Raw genomic sequence first — 17,040 nt, 5'->3', positions numbered from 1 at the left:
AGAGCTTGTTGCCCAGTAAAATGCGGGACAAAAAAGTGTTTTGGAATTGCTGGTAGCTGTAGACTAGAAAAAATTTGAAAAACTTTACCTTTAGCTGGCCCAATGATGTAGTGGCAGCTCATTGTCTTACCAAGCAAGAGACTAAGATTCAGGATCAGACAGTAGAGACTGGACATAGTTGAGGTAACACACCAAAGAGGAGACGGCCAGCCCAACCCCTCACACAGCATCCCTTCCTGGTTATTCCATGGAGTGATAATGATACTGACTTGCCTCATCCAGCCAGTTACTGGCAAGGCACTGCATTGATGGCTCCTAGAAATGGATAGGAGTGATTGGGAATAAAAGGGGGTAAGAGGGAAAAAAAGGTGGCCATGATGAAGAAATGAGCAAACCCCAGAATCTCTCACCAACTCACTGTTAAATCATATATTTTACTATTATAACTATTAGGGGAAAATAACAAAACAAAAAGGAAATAAGAAATGAAAATTGCCATCTATTATAATTTATGTAGAGGTTTAAGAACTGAGGTTTGTATCCTGCAAATAATTTCACTATGTTTAATTACAGCAAGAAGTAGATTCAATTTAGCTCATAATCCTGTAGTAAAAAAAATAGAGCATTACAATATAAGCATTTTCAATTCTGGAAAGTCAGCTTTACCTTTTATTGCACCCCAACCATTTCATGATAGCAAAGTTTATTACTTACCAAACAATTCCCTGAGCTCCAGATCCTATTGGTTTTAATTGCTGGTAACGTTTCAGTACTGTGAAAGTTGAATCTGCAACTTGCACACTATAAAAATGACTATCACATTTATTGTCACTCATGATGCAGAGCCACGTAGTTTTCCAAAGACCTGGTACCGTTTGAATTCCTTTAAGAAAAGCAAAATATACATGGATTCTTACTAAAATATTTATTCTTATTCATTTATCATTTATTCTTATCTATTTTAGTATTTTCCATTTTTAAAAACAAGTTATGAGAATTAATCTTCAGTGAAGATGGAAATTAGAGTATCTTCTGGCCCTCAAAAACACAAAATTACAAATATTATCACAAAAGAAATCTTCAATTATTTATTTCTTTCAAACATTAACAGCCAAAGAGAAGAGAGAGATCTTGGTCAGAAGTTAATATGTAGAAAGAATAGGAGTCTTGGAGATAATCCTAGATTCTATACTTTCTTTTTTCTAATCCCTGAAACATTTATTTCTGTACCTCATACCTAAAGAAAAATCCTATCCTAGTTACTTTTCTTTTGTCTAAATTGAATGAACTCCAGATCCATGGAAGAAGGAAAGAGGAGTAGGAGGTTCAATTGCTGCTTCTCCATTGGTGAGCCACCTCAATTAGCTCTAACCTCCACTGTCTGATCCTAAATTATGAGATTTGTACCTTGTCAATAATTGTTCCAGAATATAGGTGGGCAATACCACAACGGTTTAAAGTTGAGAGAAGCAGGTGTATATGCTATCATTTTTATAAAGTAGGCCTTGAGCCTAATTCACACAAATATTTATATGAAATTACTTTCTAGCTACACACGGAGTTTTAAAATATAATCTCCTTCAGAATTGAGGTTTACCTATATGTATATAACTATACAACATAAAACAACCTGATAAGCTTTACTGAAAAGATTGTTAAGAAACATACTTATGCTGAGACCTACTTTAAGACTGTCTTCAGTAAAGAATCAGTAATTGAGTCAACCATGTAGAAAGTAGAGAAATTTTATCATGTATATTAGTACTCATTATAATATGTTATATATACAATATATAATATATTTATTAAAATATAATAAATTGTTTATGTTATTTTTATTTTCAGTTATCATTCATTCTAACATCATTTTTTGGAAAACAGTTTCTAAATCACCATTTAATGAACTATACAAACCAAAAGTTTAGAACTGGGGGGAAAAAAGGTACCACCAACTTCTTCCAGTTCTCACTCTCAAGTTCATAGTCTAATGAGAAAGACTACATGCAAACTATGTGCAAACATATATAGTATGTGTGTGTGTGTGTATCCTATATATACACACTTACATAAACACTAATATATCCACACACACACACACACACACACACACACACACACACACACACACAGAGGATAAATTGAAGATAATCTTGAAAAGAAGGTATTAGCATCAAGAGGACAGGATTTTGGAAAAGATGGGATTAAAAGCCACTTCTTTAGACTCCAAATTCTTTCAACAGAAACCAGATTGCCTCCTAATGCTTTTAATATTCCTATCAAGACAACTAAGCTTTATATAAAAGGACCAATGAAAGAATGTTTACCTATTGTCCAAGAATCTCATATATTATCAGGTTGACTATAGCAGGAGTTGTCTTTGCTTGTTTATTCTGTTGCTATTGTTTGTTCTTCATTCTTGAAGAGAACCAATGACATCAGAAAAATGATATCTTAACTTGCAAGTGAATTGAATTATTATTTGTTTTAACTGTAATAATTTTCAAACTTTCATTTTTGTGGAGAGAAGTCAAACAGTAAATCCAAAACAGTTAACCTACTTCAAGTTAATTGCTCTTACATGTCTTTTAATAGATGATAATCATCTTTTCTAGATGAATAATGTAATTTTCAATAGCTCCCATTCTTACACTTCCTAACAAGAGAAGGAATATATTCTTTCCCAAAATGTACCTAATTCTTACTTAGGAGTCTTCTGTTAAGTAAGAAAAGGAAAAGGGCAGGGAAGGGAATGGAAGAGAACATTTATATAGCACCCACTTGATATATCAGGTACTGTGGTAAGTGCTTCTTACAAATCTCTCATTTGTTCCTCAAAATAACACTGCAAGGTAGATTACATTATTATTCCCATTCTACAGCAGAGAAAACCGAAACAGAGGTTAACAAGACTTGCTAGTTTGAGGCCATATTTGATTCCAAGCCCAGTGCTCTACCTGCTCTATCTACTGTGTCACCAGCTGCTTCCAAGAAGCAATTATTAATTTCATATGTGTTTATGTATATGTGTATACAAATACAGGCTTTTAATAAAGCCTCATAGTAGCAATTAAAAGATAATACATTTGACAAATGTAAAGATCTAAGCTTTTGGGATAACAACTCGTTATTTGAAAAACTGCTAGGAAAACTGGAAAGCAAACTAGCAGAAACTAATGCCAAAATATGCATTAAATTAAAAGGCTTTGTACAAATAAAACCAATGTAATCAAGCTTAGAAGGCAAGAAATTGGCAAAAAAAAAAAAAAATATTGTACAGATAGCTTCTAGGATAAAGGAATTTGAGGCATGTCTCGAATACATAGATAACTGAATTAAATTTATAGTGTGAACCATTACCCAATTGGTAAGTGGTCAAAGAATGTCAACAGTTTTTGGAAGAAATCAAAGTTATCTAGTCATGTGAAAAAAATGCTCTAAACATCATCAATTAAAGAAATGTGAATTAAAACAATTCTATGATGATACTTCATATCTATTAGACTGACTAAAATTGATAGAAGGGAAAAATGATAAATGTTGGAGGGGATATGGAAAAACTGGGATACTAATATTCTGCTGGTGAAATTGTGAACTGATCCAATCATCTTGCCCAAAGATTTTAAAAACTGTATGTACCTCTGATCCAGCAATACCAGTCAGGTCTGCTTTCCAAGAGAAAGGAAAAACAAGGAAAACAGAAAAGCATCTATATGTTCTAAAATATTTATAACAGCACTCTTTGTGGTGGCAAAAAACTGGAAATTAAGGGGATGCCCATCAATTAGGGAATGGCTGAATAAATTGTGCAGCATTTTTGTTCAAAGAATAACTGTAAAAGATTAAACTATCCTGAGTAATTTGAATATTGAAATCAAATGAAGGACTTACAAAGGAAAATGTTACCTATCTCCAGAGAAAGAACTGTTATATAAAATTTGTATTGTATAGCTCCATATATATGTGTATGTCAAATGCTGGCCTTCTATAATGTGGAGTTGAAAGGGTTGGAAGTCAAAATGTAACCAAAAAATAACCCTGTGAAGAATAGTTGTCCTAGAGGCGGAGAAAGAGAAAGAGCCGGGACGCGGAGAGTTCGCCCACTGAAGCTTCGAGTGCGGTAGGCAGCCAGCGGGCGGGTTCCCTGCCATGCCGGCCCGCTGCGTGGCCGCCCACTGTGGCAACACCACTAAGTCAGGCAAGTCCCTGTTCCGCTTCCCCAAGGATCGCGCGGTTCGGCTGCTCTGGGACCGCTTCGTGCAGGGCCACCGCGCCGACTGGTACGGGGGCAATGATGGCTCTGTTATCTGCTCTGACCACTTCGCCCTCTGCTGCTTCGATGGCTGGTCCGTCATCCAGAAGAATCTGCACTTTTCCCAGCGCCTGCGGGTGGTGGCAGGCGCTGTGCCCACTCTGCACCGGACACCGGCCCTGCCTCCGGAGGAGCGCCCGGCGGAGGAGCATGGAGAACCCCTCAGAACCGGCTCAGCAGCCGGACGTTCCTCCCGCCGACCCCCCCCCCCCCCCCCTGCAAACCTCTCCTCCCCTCCAGGAAAAGGCCCGCGACTGCCCAGGTATTCAGGCTAAAGTAAAAATATCAAATAAGCAACCATGTGATGCAGCTACACAAACAGATGAATTATGGTCTGTTCCTAGAACATCTTCTCTATTTGACATTTACTCCAGTGATTCTGAAACAGATACTGACTGGGATATCAAGAGTGAACAGATCGATTTATCTTACATAGCTGTGCAGGTTAAAGAACAGACATATTGAATGTGGACATCATCAAATCATTCAGTGTATTATAGATTCTAATTCTTACCAGTGTGTAATTATTTCTTTGATTTTATGATTCTGTTGTTTTTTTCATGAAAATTTGATATTTTATCACCAACAAGCCTTGTTTTAAGTGAGACAAAAAATTTGCCTACATTGACAGCTACTGGAATTGGTTCTGATAGTCCCTTCACCTTCTGTTCTTTTTTTTTTTTTTTTTTGGAAACTAGCAAACCCATATAAAAGTGAATTAAGATTTCCTAAGACAAATCAAACATTCACTACTTAAGGATATTGTTATTCTTGAAACTAAAACTATAAAACAACAAAATGACTACAGAAAAAAACAAATAATAGTAAATGATTAGGATAAGAGTAGGATGTTTATGTTTAGATGGTTATTTAATAGGATGACCTGTATTTTGTTTAGTTCTAATATCATTAGAATTATGACTCAGTACCTTTGAGAATTCCTAGTGAAAGCTTTGTATCTCATAGAAAATTTTCTGTGGATAATGGCATAATTGTTGGTTGGATTTTGTTTACTTAAACTGTCTTGTGAGTCAGACTAATTTACATCAATTTACAGTTTTAGCTAATTTAGATTTCTATTAATTTCATGTATAGGAATTGTTAAAGTCTTATATAAGACTGTATTCCTAGAAGAATTTCAAATATCTGTCTTTGACCTAGTTTTTCCTCTATCAATACCATTTTTATTTTTTATTCTAATAAACTAAATGTTTGGAAAGTATGTGCAAGTTAACTTGCATCAACCAGGGAAATTCCTATGGCAATATCATTCAAATAGCCATTCCATTATTGTGGTTTCTGAAGAAACTTACTTTATGTACTGTAATTTTTTTTTTTTAGAATGGTGGAAAGAAGCTTCCACTATGCATCTTTGTGTACTATTGGTTCTGTGCAGATTGATTGCACATATTATAAAAAGGTTTTTTGAAGTTAAAAAAAAAAAAAAAAAAAGAATAGTGGTGTCTTACATTGAAATAGGGAAGTATGTGTAGAAAATAGAAAACACTCAGAAATCTACTTGCCAAAACAAACTCAGGAACTTTATAAATGCAATTACAGAACACTTTTCATACTAACAAAATCATATCTGAATAATTAGAACAATATTAATTGTTTAGGGTAGACTGAATCACTATTTAAAAAATGACAATTCTACCTAAACTAATTTACTTATTCAGTATCATATCAAGCAAACAACCAAGAACTTATATTATAAAAACAAATGTTGAAAACTATCTTTACATGTATTTTAAAAATAAAATACTATTGAAAATTAAAAAAAAAAATTGAAGATAGCCTAAATTTCAAATTGTACTATAAAGCAGTAATCATGAAAACAATCTGTTACTGGCTAAGAAACAGAGTAATGGGTTAGTAGATTAGATTAGGCATACAATAAACAGTACGAAGTAGCTACAGTAATATAGTGTTTAATAAACCCAAAGATACAAATTTTTAAGAAAATAACTTATATTTTAAGAAAATAACTAGGTGGAGCAGTGGATAGAACACCAGCCTTGAATTCAGGAGGACCCGAGTTCAAATCCAATCTCAGATACTTAACACTTCCTAACTGTGTGATCCTGGGCAAGTCACTTAACCCCAGCTTCAAAGAAAAAAGAAAATAACTCATTATTTGACAAAAATTCAGGAGAAGCTGAGTTTAAATCTGGTCTCAGACACTTAACACTTCCTAGCTGTGTGACCCTGGGCAGGTCATTTAATCCCAATTGCCTCAAATCTCCACACCCCCCCCCTCAAATGCAGAGCTTCCTGGAAGAAATTTGTAATCACTCAATATTTTGGTTTGACTAACCAAGAGAATGAAGAATAAAAAAAAAATTATCTTTTGAATGCCAACATAGGCAGTCTTGCTGTATGTCAGCAAGACAAGGAACAGAACACCAACCTAAGAACTTAATTTAAAAAAAAAAAAAAAAAAAAAAAAAGGATATAACACAAAGCAATGGATAAGTATATGGGTATAAGCAGGCTGCAACATATAATAAATGAGGATCTCTGAAGAACAGGGGTAAAAAATATCATCAAAGAAATATTTAATAGGAAGAAAATATAAGTTGATCATGCAGCAAAGATAAGGAATGAGAGGGGCGGATAGTCAGTGTTTTACAATGTTAAGAGAATATGAGAAAGTCTTCCAACACACTGAATAAGCCTCTTGGGAGGACTTGGAAAAGAAATACAAAGGATGAAAAGGTAAAAGTGGAATGCACACTGAAGTGCCACTGGGAAATGATTGATATGATCACATATCCATTTGAGTATTAAGATTTACACAGAGCTTCTCCTATAATTTTGTAATAATCTGGTAATGCAGCCATTATGATCCTCATTTTACAGAGAAGGAAACAGGTTGAGTGATTTTGCCCTTGTCATGTTAGCAAGTAGAAGTTATAAAAGCCAGGGTATCAACTCGGGCATATGTCTCCTCCAGCCTCTCCCTGCATTAGACTGTGAGCTTCTTGAAGACAAGAGATGTTTTATCTCTTTTTGTATCTCCAGGTCTTATAATATGTGTGGTGCTTAATAAATTCTTATTGACTAATAATAAAAAGTTATAGCTAATAGCTATGTAGTTTTAGAGCTTATACACATTATCAGTACTAGCTTATTGTTATTATCATTTAGGGTTTTTACACACATTATCTGTACTGTCTTATTGTGTCATTTCAAATGTTCTTCACCATTTGAAATCCTTAGCTGCCTTGACTTTTTGCTATCCTAAGTCTTTTAACCATTATTTCTGAGTAACCAACCCTGTACCTCCTCTTACTCTTCCTGTTCTTAAATGACTAAATAAAAATGAAGAAAGTAATACCTGCCAACATTAGCTTGCTTACTTCAATTGTCCATAAGATAAAGTTAGGCTAAAAAGCAGAAGGGCAGATGTTTCTAGATGATAAGGGAATAGGAGTTAGCATTTAAATTAGAAGGGTATAGAAACTATAGAAGGGATAACTATATAGGCAGAAATAAGCTAACAGGAAAACCTATGAAATGCTTCAACCTATACTTGATGTGGTACAGCTCCCCCTGAATTTAAGGGTTGTCTCACTAAAATATCGTGAAGAGAAGGTGAACCTTGCTGAATGTCTCTGCAGCTTGGGTTGCATCTGAGTCCAGCATTTACCTTGATTTTCTGAACTATATCTATGTAAAGGTACTGTGGATTTATAATTTCTAGACACCAGATATTCTCTGGTCTAGCCATTCTCATCATCAACAAATAATAATAGTAATAAATGTACAAAATATTACATTGTGTGGTTTAAAAAGTGCTTTTTGCAAAATATTAATGTGTAGATAATGCACTATCCATTTTAAAAATGTCTGGCATTTAATAGCTAGTGTCTTAAGGTAGCACATTAAAGTTTGCATGGCAATCTACAGATTATTTCATTTGATCCTCATAACAAACTTGGAAGGTAAGTGCTATTATTATTCCTATTTTATAAAGGGGGAAACGCAGGCAAATAGGGGCTAAGTGACTTGCCCAGCATCATGCAGTTAAAAGTATCTGAGGAAAGGCAAAAAGCCAGGTCTTCCTGATTCCAAGTCCAATCTTCTATCTACTATGACATCTAGTGGCCTCAGGAAAGGAATAAAAGACTAGAGAGGTAAAGTAACTTGTTTAAGGTCATACAGCTCTGGAACTTGAACCCAGGTTTGCCAACTTCTAGTCCATGTTTATATGACAGTATTTTCAATTCTGGCTGCTTTCATAAGCATCACAGAAAATACCTACAAAATGATGCTTAGAAAATGGACATATCAGCTAACACAAACATTGCTCTATTCAGCTAAAATGAGGAACATTGGCTGAAGCTTGGATATTTTTCTACTTTATATAACAAAAAATTATGGGATTTGATCTAATTCTTTCTTTCTCCCAGAATGAGAGCCAGAATCACTTACAAGAACTTGGAGCAGAATGTACCAGCTTCAGCTATTAACAGTAAATAGAAATATAGGAAAAAACTATCAACTATTTATATTTAGGTCACGAGTGGGGCACAGTTTTTCAAATTTATTTGCCTCTGGTTTATTGCTCAACTCTAACAATTAGTTATAACTACATAGTAATTTTCATAAGGAAAAAAAAATTGAAGTTTTCAAGGTAGGTAATTGCCCATATCAGGAAGAACCACAACAAAGTGAAACTTCAAAGCAGCAAATTAAAAGTCAGCCAGAAATTACAGAATAAGAAATAGGGGCTGACCCTATAATTTCAATAGTGTAAAGAATTTCAATTTAAATAAACTTCCTCTACCAAGGAAGGTCAACACTACTTCAATTTATAATCTTACAGAACTACTTACAACACTGAGAAGTTAAGTGACATGCTCAGGAACAAATAGCTAGTAATGCGTGTGTTATGCAGGGCCTGAATTCAAGTTTCTCTGGTTTTAAGACTGGCTCTCTACCCACCATATCTTGATGCCCAGCCAAGGACTATGCTAGGCAAAAAGGACTTGGGAAGATATTTAAAAGACAGACTTCAAATTCAATAGCTCTTACTATCTATCTAGAGCTACACTTTATTCCCATCAGAATGATACAATGTTAGCATTAGAAGGAGCCTTAAATATAATGTACTAAAACCTCCAGCCTCAAGAAGAAACCCTTTTGCAATAGGTTAGAGAACTTTATAGATTACAAAGTTTTTTATATGGTGAGAGCCAAAATTATATTCTGTTACATCAAATAGTTAGAAATTTCAAGAAACAAAGAATTAGCCTAATTTTTCATGTATGTAATAATCCTTTAAATGTTTGAATTTAACTACCACAACAATTCTTTATCTTCTTTTCTCTAAGCTAAACATAGCTTATTCCTTCAACCCTTAGTCAATGGGCCTGGTTTCTTCATCATTCTATATCCTTCCTCTGAGTTCATGCTGATTTGTCAATGTTGCCTTTAAAATATGGTTCTGAAAGAGACATGATGTCTTCTATCAGATCAGAATATAGTTGGATTGTCAGTGAAATAGAAATTGTCCTGCTAAGGCAATTGATGATTTAAGTTTCTTTTGTAATCACATCATACCGACTCATATAGAACTTTGGATCAAACTAAAATTCTAATTTTCCTCCTTAGCCTCTGTCCTTATGTAAACACCTACTGCTGAGAAACCTTACCTTTCTCATTCTATACTGATATAACTGATTATTCAAAAAGTGTGGGTTTCATATTTACCTCTATTCAATTTTTTTGTGGTTTCATTCTAGTAAGAAATCCTCTTCCTGGGTTCAAAAGCAGTCTCTAGCAATGATTAGCTATGTGCCACTGGGCAAATCACTTCACCTCTACCTGTATCAATTATCTGTAAAAATGGGAATCATAAATAGCACCTACCTTGAAGAGTTGTAGATCAAATATGATATTTGAAAAGCATTGAGCCCAGTACCTAACACATAGTAGACACTACAAAAATGTTAGCTTCTATTATTGTTATTATTATTATCATTATGCCTTATGTACATATCTCAATTTCTTTACTATAGAAAATAAAATGTAAAATGTGATAAACCATAATACAAAGTGCCTGAAAATTCTATAATTAGTGCTTTACATATATTATCTTCATTCTGCTGCAAGAAATGAAATTATTTTCCTAAATCTTTGATCAAGGAACTTATAATTTAAAAATCTTGATTATTAATTTGGATTAATTATTAGACTAAATATTGACACAGATTAATTTGGATGTAGAAACTATCGATGTTTTGAATTAAATCTAGACTCATCCTAGTTGATCCCTTACCCTTGGGGATAGGATGGGATAAGAATAAATCCTTGCTATGAACTTAATTCTGTGACTTGCTTCACTCCATACAAACAACAGCATTGGGGAAAGAGATTGAAATCTAGTTTTATCACATTTGTGAGGATGATATGAACATGCATGTGCATACATACACTTGTGCATGCATGCATACATACATACACACCTTCTTTCTTCTCCATTACTGCTCTGATTTGTATGCTTTTATTACATTGGGTTCTTTTATACTATGAAATAGGGTGCTTTGTCTCTCTTCATCCCTCCAGCACATTTTTATTGTTTCATAAGGAAAGATATTTGAGGAAAAGGAAAACAAGGTTAAGGAAATATAAAAAAGCAAGTATTAATTTTCCTGGAGCAGTATAGGGGAAGGAGGCCAGGATTCAAGAATACTTTATCTCCAAAGAGCAGTTAAAATTCATTTGCTAAATAATGGCAAATAGGTCCAAAATTATCTTTAGCCCAATAACATTTTTGTTTACTATTCCACTGGATAACTGCTCTTTTGGAAACTACAATGACCTTCTGTTTCCTTTACAAATATATTATTAATTAGTTCAATACTGCAAGGAACTATGACTGCACAATTTGGGTATTTGCTCCAAAATGGATCCTCAACTCTTTCATGTCTCAATGGATGTTTTATGAGTTGCTGTGACAAAAACAAAATAAACAACACATCCCAACCATATGGTAGCCAAATTTCTGATGATGAACTTTTCCAAATTTGGTAGAACAGTCCTCAGTCAATAGGCAAAAATTGTGTTGCTGGACTAATAAATCCATTCTAGTTTAGTGGGACTTATTGGAGTTTTCATTTTGGTGAAATAGCCTTACAGAATGCAGTCATCTCCATACATGATGCGGTATTCAAGGGCTTTTGTTAAAATGCACTAAATAGCATACATATTTATACTATTCTATGCAAAATCTAACCTGAAAAGGAGTGTATGAACTAATAGAATGAACAACTCTGAGAAAGAATAAACAAGATTTTAAAAAGTACATTTTTGTAATCTAGGATGTTCTTAAATAAGAAGGCAGGAGAAGCAAGAAGATGGCCAAGGGCAGTAACCTTGAGCTTTATTCTCTACCCATCTACTAGTCCAATCCAAGACAAGTCATTTAATAGCAGTAATACACTAAAATTTTAAGATCCATTTCAACTCTAAAATTTTAATTCTAGATGATTTGTTAAGACTAAAGAAAATGCTTACTACATCAAGTTTTAATATTAAAAGGAATATCAGCTAGTCTCACTCCTTATTTGAGTGATTTATGGCCAGAGATTTAAAATTATCTACCCAAGGTCATTCGGCATGATTCATTTACCTTTGTTTTACAACAGATGACATGAATCAAAATTCAGTTATAGAATTGTAGATTAATATCCTTTCCCCAACCTAACCCTCAATGGGATAAAATGTTGTAGAGGTCACAACTAGTTGCATTTCAGAATCAGTTGTGTAAATTCACTTAATCTTAGTTTTTTAATCTGCAAAATGAGGATAAAGATATTTATGTTAGCTATCTACTTCATAGGGCAGTTCTGAGGAAAGTTCTGTATAAACTGTGAAGCACTCTATGCATATGAGTTTTAAGTTAAATTATGTTAGATATATTTCCAGAAGATAACTATAAACTAACAACAGAAAATTATTAATGCCCATGAATAGCTGACATTTATACAATACTTAAAAATTCAAGTTCTTAATATACACGGCCTCATCTTATTCTCACAACTCTATGACTAAAGTAATATAGATATTATCTCCATTTTACAGATAGACCCAGAAAAGTTGAAACATTAAGTAACTTGTCCATGGGCAATATCCAAAGCTAGGCAACAATATCAAAATCCCAATTCCAAGTCCTGGCCTTCTTCCCCTATTCTGCTCCAAGAAAATTAATACTTGCTTTTTTACATTTTCTCAACCTTGTTTGCCTTTTCCTCAAATATTTTTTCCTTATGAAACAATGAAAATATGCTGGAGGGATGAAGAGAGACAAAGCACCCTACTTCACTGCTGAAAGTATGAATTAGCCCAACACATTTGGTGAACAGGATGAAATTATTCAAGAAATGCAGATAAACCATTTAGTTTTTTTACCCAGAAATTTCAATGTTAGATGTATTTTCCAGGGAAATCAATAAGAAAAAGGACCTGAATGCATTGAAATAGTCATAGTCATAATATTTTTAAGTCAAAAAGGGAAAGAAACTATGTGCCCAATGGCTTATCTTTCATTCTTGAAAAGGACCGTAACATCAGGAAGATGATGCTATGAAGTACAAGTGAATTGGATTTGAGGACCATATCAGGGAAATGATGCAATGATGTGCAAGTGAATGTGATTTAAGTAAGAAAGGGCTGTACAAAGTCACTAGTCTAACTTTTCCCTCCAGAGCCAGCTGGGTCCAGTGAAAAAGATATAGATCAGGAGAACTGAAGATAGCCTTGGATGGAGTCAGTTTGACTGAGAAAATGCCCAGGAGGCAGGAAAAGGTTTCTTACCTAGTTTTTTTTTTTTTTTTAAGTATACAGGCATGCATAGATACATATACACATATCAAACTGGGAGGGGAAGACCCTGGGGATTTCTGAAAAACAAAAACAATTGCCATTTATCTGCTCTGAGCCTAATGACTAAGGAATGACTGAAAGAAATGTGGTGTTGTATAGTACACCAGAGGGAAGAGAAAATATGAAAAATTCAACAAAATGTAGAAAGATCTTTAGTCTAAAATTTTTAAGATTCTTCATTTGTAAAATGAAAGAAGTGGATGTGATGGCCTCTGAGGCCTCTTCCAACTCTAAATTTATGATCCTAAGTCATTATGTATATTAAAGATAATACTAGGGGCAGCTAGGTGGCACAGTTAGGAAGACCTGAGTTCAAATTCGGTCTGACACAATACTTCCTAGCTGTGTGATCCTGGGCAAGTCACTTAACCCCAACTGCCTCACCAAAAAGGAAAAAAAAAAAAAAAAAAAAAAAGATAATATAAAAAGGCAACAAAATTAAACTTAAATACAATAGACAATCCTGATTTCAAATTATTAAAGTCAAATCATACACCTTAATTTTTGTTCCACAAAACACAAAAATGGAAAATGATACATGCTGCCAATTATAATCACTATCTTAGTAGTGTTGCTTAACTTTTTATAGGGAATTATGGAGATAGAGCTATGGAGGTGGAGTTTTGAGAAGTCATCCTATCAAAACAAAATGTCAGATATAAAGAATTTTTAAAAAGAATATGTGAAAGAATCTGGATTGCTAAAGGATTATTTAAAATAAAGTCAAATGTTCATCAAATGTTACTTTAATGCTCAATATTTAATTTTTTCAAGTATTAAGAAAATTGATATTTTAAAAAATAATTCATTCTCATGGGATTTGACTTCTCAAACTCAAACAAATAGTAATAGAAAAATCTGGGGGAAAAAAAATCTGCATGATTTCCTCCTCCATCCCCACCTTAAAACTTGGGAAAATTTCACAAGATTTTAGACAATTTTAAAAATATTCTTAGTACAGGTAAAAGCACCTGTATCTATGCACTATTATCATTTAGTCATTTAAGTATATATATATATATCATCCTAGTCCCCATATGCTTAGAAAAATAGGCCTCAAAACTGTTAGATTAGCAAATATTATAAAGGGAAAAAAAATATTGGGAAATTGAACCTGAATTGTGCTTAACTTTGGAAACTTTGGTATAATTGACAAATGCTCTATATTTGACATCTGGGTCAACGAATTTCCGATGCTATGAAATGGAAGAAATATAATTTGAGTTATTATTGAGACAAATATGAAATTTACTAATTTATATATGAATTTTTCAAAGATTAAATTTACCTCATATTTACATGTCTGACAGTTGTTTTTTTTTTCTTTTCTTTTCTTTAATTAACAACAGTGTGAGAACAAGAGAATCATGATTTCCTTAGGGAAAACCATGCTAAAAATGGGATTTTTAACTTTTTTTTTTTTTTTCCTCCTGAGGCTGGGGTTAAGTGACTTGCCTAGGGTTACAGAGCTAGGCAGGGATTTTTAATTTATAAAGAATCCTCTAAAAAGGGAGGGAAGGGAGGAGAGACTGCATAGGGGGAAAAAAAAGAACCCTGACTGAATCAGAGTTAAATGCCCTTTTTGCATTGTAGCAAATTACAGCTAAAAGATAGTCAATGCTAACATTCATCTAACTGCTGGTCTGGAAATTTACCAACAAAAGGAAATGTATCAGGATCTAAAAGATGGCAACAAATTAAAATGAATTTCACTGTGCTGAAGAGCCAGAACAAGGGGAAACAACTTACAAGTTATTAACTAAATCCATATAAAAGTTGGTCTCAAGAAATTTAAATCAAGAGCTAAACCGTTTCTCTTCTTAACCCTAAAAGTCTCCCTGTAATTAACAAACAAGGTTCTTCATGGAAGACATTTTTTGCCTCACTTACTAAAATGGTCTACCAGGTTCCCTAAGCAGAGACTGGCAACATACCTAATTCAAGATGCTCAAAATCTAGGAAAGCACAGCTTTGCCTAAGGCCTCTCTTAAGACACTCTACAAAGTGTCACTCTTCCAGATCTCTCCAAGTCCCGTTCAGCAGTTTTTCTGAGAAACTGAAGCTAGGAGATGCCAATAAGGTCTGATAAAGACTTGATTCTCCACTCTGCTTCCTACTAAAGTGTGTGACTTTGGCCATTTCATTTAAAATCTCAAAGTTCCCTACTCTGTAAATTGAGAATAATTATACCTACACTACCTGCTTCCCAAGATGGTTGGGAGGAAAGCACTTCACACAACTACACGATAATGTGAATTATCACCAATAATACCCGAGTCTGATGTCTATGCAATTCTTCAAAAATTGAAGGATTTGGGAAAAGAGACTTAAATCTAGGCGACTTTCATTCAGGTGATGTTTTTCTCATTTCACCTTTCCAAAGAACGAGTGTAAGGGGTGAAAAGCACAAGGGCTTGTTTTTTCCAAGATGAATCAGTACAAGAGTCTGGAGTGGGAGGCATCAGTCCCCAAAGAGGCTCCAGATGGGGAGGGGGAGGGAAGGAGAGAGCCCAAGAATGACAGCTGGGAAGGGAGGCACCAGGGAGGGACGTAAGAATACCTGGACGTCCAGCCCCCAGCTGGGAAGCCCCAAGGGGGCTGGGTTGCCGAGACCTGGTGCTACAGGGGTCGTGGGATCTTCGAGTGCAAACCCCTCTTGTCACACAGGGGCCAAGGTCACGCAGGCAGACGGAGCGGGAAGGGCGGTTCTGGGGGCCCGCCTCGCGATGCTGCGCCCCGGACCCGGCCCTGGCCCGGCTCCGCGGCGCTGGCACGAGCCTGGGTCCCTCCGGCGCCTCTGACAGACAGAATGCGGCACTCTCCGGGCGGGGAGGAGGAGCGGGGCATGGTGCCAGGAGCAGTCGGCCTCCCGAGGCCCGCAGCCGGCCTGGTCCTGCCCCGGCCGGCGTAGCCCCCCTGGTCCCGCCGCTAGCTCAAGCCCTGCTTCGTCCCCTCCCCCTCTTTCAGAAGAACCTCCGCCTCACCCCCCACCCTCCAGCCGCGGCCCCCGGCTCCCCGCCTGCTCTCGTGCCCGGGCCCAGCTACTCTCCGCCACCTCACCTGTCCTCCCTGCGGCTGTCCGGGCGGGCGGGCGGGCGGCGCTCAGGGCTCAGCCCCAGCTCCCGGGCCGCCGCCGCCACCGCCGCAGTGGGTACAAGCTTGAAGCTGGGAGCGGAGCTCAGGCCCTTCCGCTCATGGCTCCGTCTTCAGCCGCCGCCGGGGCCCAGCTCGCCAGACCGACGGTCATCACGACCAATCATTGAGCGAGAAGCGAAGCCAGGCGCAGCCAATCCTGAGAGGGGGCGGGGCTACGGAGCCGGGGCTGCCGGGAGGGCATCCTGTGGCCGGAGGTGTGGCTGCACCACACTGGTGGGGCTGCCATAGACCAGTGCTCTCAGGTGTTCTGGACGCCCCTCGGCAGTGGCCTTCGATCCTATCGCCTCCCAAGGACGGAGAGGGTAAGCCATCCTCTCCACGTCATCCAGCCAAGTGTGGGAACGGGTAGACACCCGAATCCAGCTGTCTTGTTTGCTTACCCGAGAGGGGAGACAGTTCATTCATTCCACAGTCCTGATGAACCACCTGCCATAGACTCGGTGCTGTTGTCTCTCGATAACCTCATCCGCTCTCCGCGCAACAGTTACCTCTGTGCAGAGATGAGGTGCAATTAGGGGCCGGTGCTGCCGGACTGAGCTGATTACACTTGTACTGTACGCAGCTGCGTAGCAGTGATACACGCGGTGCCGTGTACACTTGCGTTCAGCCCGAGTCTCTCCCGAGCTCCACTAGCCCGGCACCAGCTGCCGGTCAGGTATGAGTCACAGGTCCTTTATGCATCC

The 17,040-nt window shown here is 36.7% G+C and overlaps 1 protein-coding gene and 1 pseudogene across 8 annotated transcripts in view; one reads left to right on the top strand and one right to left on the bottom strand.

The window, feature by feature from the left end:
- Positions 1-16,433, bottom strand: part of MAPK9 (mitogen-activated protein kinase 9) — a 69,034-nt gene extending 52,601 nt beyond the window's left edge. For 5 of the 8 annotated variants that reach the window (XM_074292338.1, XM_074292342.1, XM_074292336.1 and 2 more), the window contains exons 1-2: positions 16,262-16,414; positions 715-883 (exon numbers count right to left, since the gene is read on the bottom strand). In XM_074292338.1, the coding sequence (XP_074148439.1) occupies positions 715-836 (122 nt within the window). In that variant the 5' untranslated portion in view covers positions 837-883; positions 16,262-16,414. Of the gene's footprint in view, positions 1-88; positions 316-714; positions 884-16,261 lie in introns of those variants that run through there. The other 3 variants (XM_074292339.1, XM_074292337.1, XM_074292344.1) reach the window with 3 other exon arrangements.
- On the top strand, positions 4,147-6,534 carry LOC141552887 (THAP domain-containing protein 10 pseudogene; annotated as a pseudogene).
- Positions 16,434-17,040: the final 607 nt, after the last annotated feature.

Source organism: Sminthopsis crassicaudata, chromosome 2 (genome assembly GCF_048593235.1).
Source record: "Sminthopsis crassicaudata isolate SCR6 chromosome 2, ASM4859323v1, whole genome shotgun sequence".
Classification (NCBI taxonomy): Eukaryota; Metazoa; Chordata; class Mammalia; order Dasyuromorphia; family Dasyuridae; genus Sminthopsis; species Sminthopsis crassicaudata.
The sequence above is the reverse complement of the archived record's forward strand: the minus strand, read 5'-3'. Positions and strand labels throughout refer to the sequence as shown.